Genomic DNA, 12,401 nt, shown 5'->3' with positions numbered 1-12,401 from the left:
TCAAAATTATTAGTCTTCACAAGCAGGTTTATGAAACATGTTAATGGAACAAACAGGATAGTTTCCCTCTCAAAAAAAAAACCCAAGAAGAAAAATCACTTTTACAGACGCAACAGTATAGATCACTGGTGAAAATCAAGATAAAAGCCTTTCAGTTCCATGAGATGACGCACTGCTACAGAGAGCTGCCAGCCTAGACTATAGATTTCTAACACCCTTTCAAAGAAAAGTAGCAAGATTTACCTAGACAAAAATTCTGTAAGACTTAGCTCATGAGGAATATTTGGATTAAAAAAGTAGACAAGCAGAACTTTACATGAGAGATATACTATATACTCTGCTGTGTATCAGTGTTTTAAACAAAAGAATTCAAAACGAGCAGAGGAGACATAGAAGCTCATCAAACATACCAGAGTAATAAGGTATAGATCTAGCATAAAGAAGAATAACACATTTATTGAAAAAAAAAAATAATCAGTAAAAGGATAAGTATATTTTTTCTGCATAATCTAACAATCCAATTAATAGTGAAAAAGCAAATTAAATGCTAAAAATCAATAAGTCATTTTCAAAAGGTTCTTAACCAGGGGAAGAGGCAACATTGATGCCTCTTTAAACAGAGTTTACATTTCTAAATGTGCTATGAGGAGTAACAAATACAAGCTCCTTAGATCTGGGATTCAAGGCCAGCAATCTACAACAGTTTCCAGTAGTGCTGACAAAGGGGGACCTGCATGCCTCATTAGTAGCTTAATCTGACCATAAGGTTAGATTATTTCCAGTACAACCACAATCGTCAACGATGAAACACAAAACTTCCCCTACAAAAAAGCATTTCTTGAATGATCACAAACAAATAGTTGGAAATGTAAGTACCTAACATACCAACAACCTACATTTTACTGAGAGAAGGTAGTTTATAAAGGCTGTCAATACAAACAGTAGCAGCCTACGTTAAAAAAAAAAAAACCACAACCAACAAATTCCCATGTATATGAAGTTGTACAACACTGCTATACAGTTGCAGAGATTAAAATGCTTACCTGGGGAGGATAATTGCTTTCTGAAGACCATCTCGAGGACTGATCATTGGGCTTATCCACCAAGATATTCCTAAAAAATGAGAAGCCAGAAGTAATTTAAGTAACTGCCACATTGTAGTTTACATCTCCATTAAGGTCTGTCATACATGCAGATCATTAACATTCTCATGCTAATAACAACCTAATAATAATAATAATAATAACCTCAACTCCTAGGGAGAGACTAAGGTTCTCCCCCTATTTTATTAAAAATTGTCTACATCACCCTTTTACAGGACCCATCAAAATACTCCTCCCAGCCTTGTGGTTGTGAAACGGAGTTCCAAGTTGCAAAATTTAAAAAAAATTCAATTGTGAAATAAATCTGTAACAGATGAATTTACATAGGCCCAAGCCCACAACAAAGTGGAAAAAACCAGCCTCATTCATCTCAATGGGGTAAGAACTTTTCAAGAAAGTTAAAACAATGAGCAGTAAAAGAGTTAGCAAGGCAAAGACGGTCCTTTACTAGACAGGTGATACTGGAAGGGAAAGAGTAAACTGCTAACCTACTGCAGCCTTCTTAGAGCATGGAAGGTGACCACCTAACTCATGCCAAACTTTAGCAAGTGTTATTCATGGGTGGTGGTGTTGGCTTGTAGCTCAAGAAAGCAGAAGTTCAACTATTCAACCAGTAAAACTACCTCCGAGTTGCTTGCTTACAGTTCAGAATAGCACAGCATTTAGGGAATTAACAAATTCAGAACAGTTTTTTTGGCTAAAACGGAACAGGTTCATCCTGACAGTCATGTGAGGGATTTGCCTTCCCCTCTCCAATAACCATGCAGTAAAGGTCACCTCCTAGATTATTAACTTTTAGAAAAATCCCTAAAATGTATCTAATTATTGGCAAGGTAACGATGCACCACCTGCTGGACAGGGCTCAAAAGCTCTACCACATCCAAGTAATGAAATTGCCAGCTTGTAAAACTTATGTAAAAAGAAGGAAGTAGTCATCAAAAGGCTTATGCCATCTCCATCTGCTGTGTAGGAGGAAAAGAACACGAGCATCTGGATTACTATAAAGGACTGGAGGAAAAAGCACTCATATAAAAGCTCAGAGGGAAAGAGGTTAAGTCAGAGGTTGAGCATTAACAGACAGAGAAATTAGCTCGCTCTTTCCACATTGGGCAGACCAAAATCACCACACTAGCAACGGTATCCAAGCAGTCCAGCGCTGTAACAAGGCAGGCAGCAAGGAACTACACCAGGGTGGCCCCTTAAAATATGGACATTTTAGAAAGCTGGCCTAGTGGCTGTCCGTCTGTAGGCTTTACAAAGAGACATGTCATGATTTTTACACCGCACAGGAGCAAAGCTCAGGTTCCCTCTCCTTTTAGCTAGCTCCCATCGTGGCATTTGTTAACACAGCAGCGCCAGCCCCAGCCTGCAGCTGGTTTATTCACACATCCCCAGTGAGGAAAACACATTAGAACAGCATATCGACACGCACTACCCTCTTGCTCTAACCTCATCAAACCAGGAAACACCAAGCCATTGGTCTGCATTATTAAACATCCAACTAAGAACATCTCGTTTGCAGCACAAAGACACTCAACTCCAAGAAGAAACCTAGCTCCTTCTTTAATTACAATGGGGACGAAATGAACCGATCAAACCAAACAGGAGAATCTGAGAACTGATGAGACGCAGACTTCTAATAAAAGTTGTCAGTCTCAAAGCTAAGTCATCAAGAGAAACCAAAACATACTTGTGACTACTCATACTTGCAGTCTCCTATACCACACCACAGGCAAGGCAAAAGGATATTTCTTAATTTTTTAATAACTTTTAATATCTAGAGAGAGAAAAAAATGCTAAACTTGAAGTAGATATGTATCTTACATTAAATACTTAAGGGACACGAAGGCAGATAAAACCAGACAACACTGTATGGCTTTTCTCCTTTATGAAACTTTATACTAGCATGCAAGATGACAATTTACCCTACAGAATAAATTTTATTTATGATGTTATTACATTTGTTTAAACATTAGATGATAAGCTCTTCATACATTGAGCAACATTTGCAGGAATTGGCACTGTTACGTGGTCAGATAATGCCCTGCTGGAAAGAGGCATTTTCTAACTGGGACAGATCCCAAAGACTGTATTTTTAGAAGTAGGTTTGTTTGCTTCTCCAGGTCAAAGATCAGCTTGACACAACCAAAGAGGACCTCAGTCAGTACTAGACAAGACAAAAACCCTTCTGCAGAGAGAAAAAACGGACAGGCAGCTCACACAAAATTAAGGCTAAAAAGAAATTTAAAAGATACGAGATAGCAGTGTCACTGGAGTTATGTTTCAAAATACACAGGTTATTAATTTATTAAATAAACATTGAATACAGAAGTCTATATGTACAAAGTACATATGTACCATAATGGTTTAGGAAAATGTATGGGCTTGGAGAAGTTCAAGCATCCTACCAGTCATAAGACAGTTAAATAAATGTATATCCTAATGACAGATACCTTTTTTCCATGTAAAGCCCTTTTTCTGGGCATCACAAAGCTCTTACACAGTATCTGAAGGCAGGCTTTTCAGTTAGACACGTAACTTAAAATCTGAGAAACTTTAAAAGCAAAAATTCCATTAACCCCATGACTTTCCACATAATTTTCAAAAGGCAGTGAAAAAAGGTATTTCTAAGCCTTTGAGCTATGCCAAGTAGCAAACAGTTTTACAAAAGCTTTTCCTGTGAAAAAAAGCAAATCATTAAATGCAGTTTGAGACAACTCATAATCATATACTGTAGATACATGATCTAGTCTACCATAAATCTACAACGCTGCCAAGAGGGACCATTCTACCCACTCGCGCCTCATCCTCCCCCTCCCTACACCAGCAGCTATAATAAAGATTAGCATAAATAACTTCTTCAGTCAGATCAGTTCTCTAGTTCAGCTTACTACTAGTGCCAGCACCAAAGGAGAAAAAAAAAAAAGATGAGCAGCTGGATCTGGACAAGGGGTTCATACTGGCATGAACTCCCAATACCACTCTCCCACTGGAAAGTCACTACTCAAAAAAAAAATTACATGTCGTGGTACCACTGCTACTGCGTGGGCAACCCTACCTCACACTAAAAGCTAAGCAGAAGGAGCCATTCTATTTGCACCACAAACAGTAACATGTCCAGAGGTGGTACTGGTGTGCCTTAAATTCATAACCTAGCTTCCTTCACGGCTGTTAGCCTCTAAGCCTTTACTGTAAGTGTTCCCATTGCTAAATAAGAGAAGTGGATCGTTTGGGCTGCTTTACGTAGAAAGACCTCTTGGCAGAACACAGTGGAAGTTTATTTTTATTACCCATGCAGACACTGGTCTTGCAAGTGCTGGAAGTAGATAATTTTTCCTTTTACCAACCCAGAAACCGTCATATCCGCTGTACCAACTGCTGGCTGATCTCAGCTGGAATTACAGAGATGTCTCCATGCTTGGTATTAACCAGAGGACTTCTCTGTGCAAAAAGCTCTGTGGTTTCAGGCATGACAATCGCTAAGGGAAATTTCTTCTTTGCTTCGGAGCACGGGGGGGAGGGAGAAATAAGATGACTTTGCAAAATACACTGCAAATTAGGTTTAAGGCTGCTGTAATTTGCATCTAACCTAAATATTTTCATGAAGTTGCTATTAAAGAAATCCATAACTTTAGGAACAAGTCCTTGAGAATAAACAAATCCAAAACACTAGCTTTGCTTGGCACATTCAAATTGCTCTTCAGAGAGCAGCTGTGCAGAAAAGGGCACATGCGTCTCCAAGAGGACTTGGAACTCAGACACAGCTCTTCTAGAAAACCGCTGAGGTACCACACCATTACACTGTAAAAAGCATTTGAAGCGCTACAAAAACACAGCCTGACTGAAAATGGGCAAAATACTTTCTTTGGGGTTGTCTGCATGATGATTTATTTTCTTTTTTCCTACAACCCTCCCAAGACAGACTAGCAAGAATACAGCAGCTAGAATACATTGATTAAAAATTCCACTAAGTCCACTTTACAGAGGACTGCAAGACGTGGCGGGTCAACTATTTCAAACATGGGAAACCATCACACAAGCCAGTACAAAGCATCAACCAAGATAGTCTTGGCCAGCCTAGACACAGGAATGTACACACAGTCTTAACCAAGAAAAACAGATGGGGAGGAGGGGGGAAGGAAAAAAAAAAACCACCAAACCAAACCAAAACTCCACCACCAAAAAACCCTAGTCCACAGATCTGGAAAGAACTAGAACACTTTTTCTCCTGCAGCTCTCAAACTCACTACAATTAATGCTGGTTTCAAAACCTGGCTGCAGTTTATAAAGGCATGTGCACCTATGGCTCTCCCTTAAAGTGGTTCAAAGAAAGCCTTTTACATTTTGTTTTAAAGTTTCTCTCCTTTCTATTGCAAAAGTTCTCTGCTTAAAATGACATACTGGTGTGAAGTCAAGAAAGTTTCTTGGTTGAGACACAATAAAACATGAACAATTATTATGCAGTGTTGCAGATACATTTGAGAAACAAGATTCTTTTTTGGGGTTGCATTTTTTTAGAACACAGGACTTCTTAACCCCACTGCTAGGATGTACAGGAGGACCTCTTGCCTAGTAAAACAAAGTTTGAGTTAAACACATACACAAGTGTGCAATTTTAAATACTATACTGTCTCAAGATTTGCCAACTTACTGCTCAAATTTGCTTCCATCTCCTCAGCAGAGTTGCACACAAACATCCATTGTATTATAAATTTACTTCTATCAAAAGTAAAATAGCTAAGTACAGCATACAAAAATAAACTGATGGATTTAGAAATCACCTTACAGAAATAGACTTATCAGATCACAGCTGACTGTACTGGCCAACAAAACAGGTATCACTTAGCTCTGGTCTAGAAATAGTTCCATTAAAATCAGTGTCTCAATTATTTCTTTCCATGAACCGTTTACTTTTTTTTTCCAAGCTGCCTCTCATCCCTGTCAGCCCAATGATACACAAAAGCCTTTACTAAAAAGCAAACTGCTGCTTAAACACAAAGTGACACGGTTGCAGACATTTTCAGTAATGCAGGTTAATAAGTAAGTTTGGTTTTTTTCACTCCCCCCATCTAATTAAGACTTCTTTAAACAAGCTATTTTTGATTCATCAGTGCTTCCTCCTGACACACCAGGAATTAAATGTTACCAATACTGACTTAAAACTGCAGCAGTATAGTGAAATCCCAGCAAGTTATCAGAGCCTGGTAAATAACTTCTATTCCAGTGACACTCAACAACCCTAAATCACGGATTAAACTTTTGACTGTATCACAGCACTGAGCAACCCAAATCCTTAGAGGCAAGAGCTCCCAGCTCCAGGTTAGTAACATCAGTATTAGCACAGACAGAAAAGCAAACTGGAGAAAAAATAAAATTAAGTCCAGCTTGTTCACATATGTTGGTAACCACAGTAACTTCACACATCACAGATAATTACCACTCTAACTGTCCTAATGTTTAGGAATTATAGTTTAGATGCAATTTAAGTAGTAAGTGATGCTGAACCTTTAGGCTTAAAAATTACCAGGGTTCCTTCTCTCCCCACACTGACTTTTGGTTTCAATTTAAAAATTGTTAGATTACAAAAACAGGTCTTTTCCATGTACTGTACTTAACTTTCTTTTCAAAAAGTAGACAGACATAACTTAAAATGCCAGTGATCTTAGTTAACTGATATTAGTGAATATAAGATTACCTGGAACTATTTATTTTGCTTATTTCATATTCAGTGTTCATTTGTACATGTCTAAGACAAAAGGCTGGATTTCTAATATCCTTCTATGTGGTCCACAAAGTACTAACACAAGCAACATGATGTGCACGCAACCTAGCCTAGGTGAGGTTCCAGGAGGTTCTCAGAGTAAAAATAAATCCCTGGCTTAGTAAAAAAAATAACAAGAATAGCACAAATTCTACCCTTCAATATTCAAGGAAAGGCAAAGAGATTAAATTCTTCAGCCTCCTGGATTTGTACCCAACAGATAAAATACTGCAGTAAAATTTGCCAGTTTAAGACATCAACAGCTACGGCCACTTTAAACAATATCCAGTTTTCATTTTTTTAAAAAATCCTCATCTTCTGGGAAAATAGTTTAGATAGCATGTAACCTATGTATATGAATAACTTAGTATGTAAATAGGAATTTCTATGGCCAACAGTCACCAGAAAAGCCACTGACTTACCAAATCTTCATTCCAAAAGCATTTTCTTGGAAAGGGACAGACCCTTTACAAGCAGATTAAAGGAAAGCGATGTCTAGCACACATCTATTGTAAATCTCCTATGCTGTATTTTGGGAGCATCATAAGCTTGGTGGAGTATTCTTCTTTAACTAACACATATATGGAAAAATTTTACAAAGTCCGGGAAGTAGATTTAGGCCTTCCATGATTCCACAGCATTGCAACAATGCTTTTACATGCCAGAATATTAGTAGTATTTCTGCTCAACAGAGGAATCCACAAAAACAGAGTAAGTGATTACATGTAGAGATATAAATTCCTAATGTAACCCATAAACACATTTTTATATTCATCAGCACAGTAACTTCACACTCAGTAAAAAGTTCACCCAAGAACCCAATGCCTGTACAGAAATTTAAAGCAGACTATGTTCAACAAAACAGACTGAAGCTCCCTCGTGCCCAAACTAACGTCAGTATGGAGCTTTTTCACAAAAACTCTACAGAAAATGCCTCCTCGTTCCAGGTGGACCACCTTCACTGCATTAAGCTTTGCCCTCAGAATTAAGGTTCTCTCACTAACACTGCAACTCTGCTCAGAAAATTCAGAAGACAAAAAATTGACCTGGGAATACGAAGAAATATCAGCCTGTTGCTAAGTACTGGTTATTTGTGGAAGTGCATTACAAAGTGAGAAATATTTGGCCCTAAAGAATACACCAGTTCCCAAGCCAACACTACTTTCGTATTTGGCAGCTTCCAAACACTCTACCAAAAAGCATGGGGTTTAGGAGACAAAATGTGAAAGTTAGCAATAGCACACTGTCATGAAAGAGCAGGGTGGGAATTCATTTAGCAATTCATGACTTACAGGTCAATTTACCTAATCTAATTTTTTTTCTTCTTCCCTTTTAACACTGTGTTAAGAGCACCTATTTACTAATACAACTTTCAAATGTAGAATAGGCTAGGAAATTAGTATGTAATTACAATAAGATCAAATGCTGCTTAAAGTATGTACCTACAGAAAAGCATTCAAGAAAAATACAAGTAATGTCCTAAGCAAAATTTCAGTGTTTTTGAGGCACTTTTCCAGAGCTTGAGAGTGACATTATGAGCCCAGCAATCAGGCTGGGGAGAAAAGGCAGAGAGAACCGAGGAAAACATCTAACTCAAAAGGACCAGTGTGCAGTTTTTCCCTTTTCAAGATCATGTCACTTTCCAGGAACTGCAAAACTCACCAGCAGAGGAGGAGCAAGCACTATTAACCATTTTGCTTTCGCAGTTTAAATTCAGACGTGCAGGCTGCTATCCTTAACTTAAATATATGGTTGTGCTCCTTGATTTAAATTGATCCAGGAAATAATCTCTCAAAGATTATGCATGCTGAGTTTCAAGTAATGGCTAAAATAGCAACTATCTAAAGTAACCAAGCACTCTACATCTCCAGTGCTCCCTCCTCCCCTTCCAGTAACTAGTATATCATCGAATTCAGACCCAGCTGAACTTACAGTCCAACATTCCCACAAAATTCAACAGGCCGTGGTCAAGAAAGCAAAACTACATTGGTTTTAGAAATTTATATTAATGTGCTATTGAAGTTAGTCAAGCACTGGCTTACTTCTGAAGTTTGGAGCATGCTGACCTCTAGGTAACTGACTGAATCAATGCTGCACACACCACTTAAACTCAACAAACTCATGATCACATCATAAAATCAATGGTGACAATAAACCTAACCACGCATTCTAACAGCCACCTGCTAAAAAGAAGATGAAGGTGCAGAATAAGAAACTATATTCTTTGCCATGAAAAAAAAAAAAATCAAAACAGACTGTCCATGCTGTCTGAGCAATAACAAGTTATCCCAAAGAAAACATGCTCTGTTTGAAATAGTCTTTTAGTCTTTAAGCAAGTAATTACTAAGGAGCTAGAAAACCTCTACTAAGCTTGAAGAACATAAAACCTCATACAGGACAAATGATCCATAATCTGATGATGTTAACACCTCTATGAAAATTTTAAATTTTAATGTTCCCCAAAAATGCCATCCCAGAAGAGGCTGAACATCAGAATAATACAGGTTCCACCAGGTTAGTCACACCAGGAAACTAGAGCAATTAGCATTTCACCTTCATCATTCTGCTAGTGCGTAAAATTCCATCTAATCTCTTAAATAATGACTGTATTTTAACTGCAGATTAAAAGAAATTTCTTCTCATACTACAGCATTTGTACTTTTACCTGGGAAGCAAGAGCTACCAGACTTCTGATGCCACTATAAGGAACGAACAACTTGAAATTTTGTGACTGTTGTCACTCCCTCCACCTCTCCAACCTTTTTCTTTCTCATCACTTCAGCTTACCAGACACGTGAGAAGCACCTAACACTCATGTACTGATCTGCAGGTTATTTTCTACAGAAATATTTTGCTAAGTACTGAATTTTTAGCTTTCAGAGAAAAATCCCAGGCTACAAAAGTGATGTAAACAAGGGGGGAAATGCCTGTCAGAACACGAGATTGTCTAGAAACATCCAGAAAATCCACACAAACAAGTGGGGAAAAAAGTATTTTCCACTGAAAAGGACAAGCAGAACTGAGAAGATTTCTATACACAGGGCTCACCGGAGGGGAAAAGTCAGTTGCATTCCCAGCTCATTTTAGTAAATGTTAAAAGTATTGATCAATATTGCAAAGACATCACAAACACTTAATTACAGATAGCCAGCAGCATGCCTGTTCATCTTCCCATATCTAAAGGCAAAGCAATTAGAACAAGGAAACTGAATTCACTACATTAAAATAAAGCTATAAATGCTGACAATTTAAGTTGCAAAAACTACACTCATGCTTATTATGTGGGGAAAAAAAACACCCACAAAAACAAAGCCGCAGTTCTACACCTAGAACAGAAATCATCACTGCTACGTAACTGAAGTTATTTACAAAGCCATGAGACACAAGCAGACTCATTAAGATTTCTAGCATATGGACGATGAGCACAGTTCACCCTCCCAGAAAAGCTCTGAAGCACACTTCGCTAATCCACCACTTTGGTCTGGTTTAGCTAGCTTTCAACTGCTGAGACCTCAACAGAAGGCATCTTCACCTCCTCAGCTGGGTATCAGAAAACAGAACAGAAAAAAACCAAGCCTTGTCATTAGTCATGACTGATCTCAACTTGAACATGAGATTCTTCAAGACCTGGATGCATCTATAACAAGATTTATGAACCTACAAGGTACAGATCTGAATCATCAGTTTCACGTGGTAGGAAGAGAAACTGAAAATCACATTTCACTAGTCACAAACACGTGGGGTTTTTTCCTGTTAAAGAAATCTCAAAGAACAGGGCAGCTGGAATTCAGGTTATTTTCCAGTTTTTGTGGGTTTTGTTTGGTTTTTTTTCTAATCCTTATGGACTTTACCCCAAAAAGTTTTACACATGTTCTCAGTACCTTCTTACCAATGCTTTTAATACCTTAGATTTGAAATCATAGGAGAGTAAATCTCGTTTCAGAGTAAGCACAATACAACAGATGTTTGGTTAAACTGGGCAGGAACTTACTGTCACATCCTCTTAACTAAAAAGCAAAAAAAAAGTTTGCATTCTCACTTTGGAAGTCTACGAGTCTCATTTGTCTCATTTTACTATCAAAGTATCTTTCACTTAGTTTACTCCCCCAGTTACAGAAAACCAGCAAAACCACACACAATTATTTTAAGTTTATCCTAACAAATCAGCTGGTTCTTTCTGTGTTCCACTATGCTTTCTAGGAAAGAAAGAACTGAGCCATCCAGCCTTCAGCATTTGATGTACTACCACACAAGGTGTCAAACTGGAAAAGCCTGTAATAAGCAGAGTAACTCAAGTCCACAGTGAAACAGATAAAAATGGGTTGCAATGAAAAAGTGACTACCAATTAGGAGTAGGTTGTTAGTGACATTTAATTATCAGCTAAGAAACCAATTTTATTTTATACAATCTTAACAATGACCCCAGCACAAGAAATAATTGAAAAAAATACCAATAAAATTCCTGAAGTCAAATCTAGGAAATACTGATCTTTCTCTATAGAGATACCATACAGGAAAACCTGAATGCCTCTGGAAATCTGAGCAACAGGATGAAACTTCCTCAAGACTAGTATAACACAGTAAAAAGCTCTTGTTAGTCTCTGAAGTGGGATTTCAGCTGTATAAAACAGTGACATGAGGCCTCAAGTGCATTAACCAACTACAAGGCATCATCAATCATGACTCTTGAAACATGACACTAGAAACCATGGTCCTAGGACACGGCAATTTAGCATTTGGCAATAGAAAAGGGTACCTGACTGCCACCACCAAAGCACACCACTTCTGATTCACATTAGCAGGCAGTTCAAACTGGAGTAGGTATAAAAATGGGCTATTAAAAAAATCAGGGTATGAAATGCTTCTCTCAGAATGCAGAGCAATAGGTTGTGGTTCTCCTACAAAAAAAAAACCCAAAAAACAAAAAAAAAAAAAAACCACAACAAAAAAACACAAACCCAAGCTGCAACCCTCATTAAATTACCTTCTATAAATTGTTTATTTCTTCCTTGTCCAAAAAGAAGTGACTAAGCTCATCACTGTCTACAGAAGGCCAGAGGAGAAAGGGGGAAAAAAGTCCAGGCCTCTCTCCCTCTCAGTGTATGTCAGAAGATGACAGTACTTGTTTGTGTAGACTGGTGGGTGGGGGGGAATCCCTAGACTAGTCAGTCCCTTGTGAGACATCGGGGAGCAGCCTCCCACAAGGTTCCATTCCTTCAGGAAGGAACTGCGGAGAGACAAGGAAAGGATCCGATGAAGAAGGCTCAGGCGACATGCTGGGTTGAACATTTTCCAAGTTGGACAAGCCAAAGCCTCTCAATGCACTGTTGCCTCTGCACAGGCTGAAAGTCTCTGCAAACACCAGATGTTTCAAGAACAAATTTCCTCTTGGACCAATTTTCTTCCCAAAGGCACAACCTTCCCTATAAAGCAAGCTGAACTAGACACTATTACTAGACCAACTTCCACTTCTACCCACAGAGGTTTTTAAAATAAATATCCAAGTCAGTCTTCCTGCTGGTAGCTACAAGCCAACA

General features: G+C 38.3%; 1 protein-coding gene across 3 annotated transcripts in view; it reads right to left on the bottom strand.

Moving 5' to 3' along the window:
• Positions 1 to 12,401, bottom strand: part of MKLN1 (muskelin 1) — a 98,527-nt gene that overhangs the window by 82,606 nt on the left and 3,520 nt on the right. For 2 of the 3 annotated variants that reach the window (XM_055808980.1, XM_055808981.1), the window contains exon 2: positions 1,044 to 1,113. In XM_055808980.1, coding sequence (XP_055664955.1) covers positions 1,044 to 1,113 — 70 coding nt within the window. Of the gene's footprint in view, positions 1 to 1,043; positions 1,114 to 3,556; positions 3,583 to 12,401 lie in introns of those variants that run through there. The other variant, XM_027778694.2, reaches the window with a different exon arrangement.

This window comes from Falco peregrinus, chromosome 6 (genome assembly GCF_023634155.1).
Source record: "Falco peregrinus isolate bFalPer1 chromosome 6, bFalPer1.pri, whole genome shotgun sequence".
Lineage (NCBI taxonomy): Eukaryota > Metazoa > Chordata > Aves > Falconiformes > Falconidae > Falco > Falco peregrinus.
This window is presented reverse-complemented; position numbering and strand designations above follow the sequence as displayed.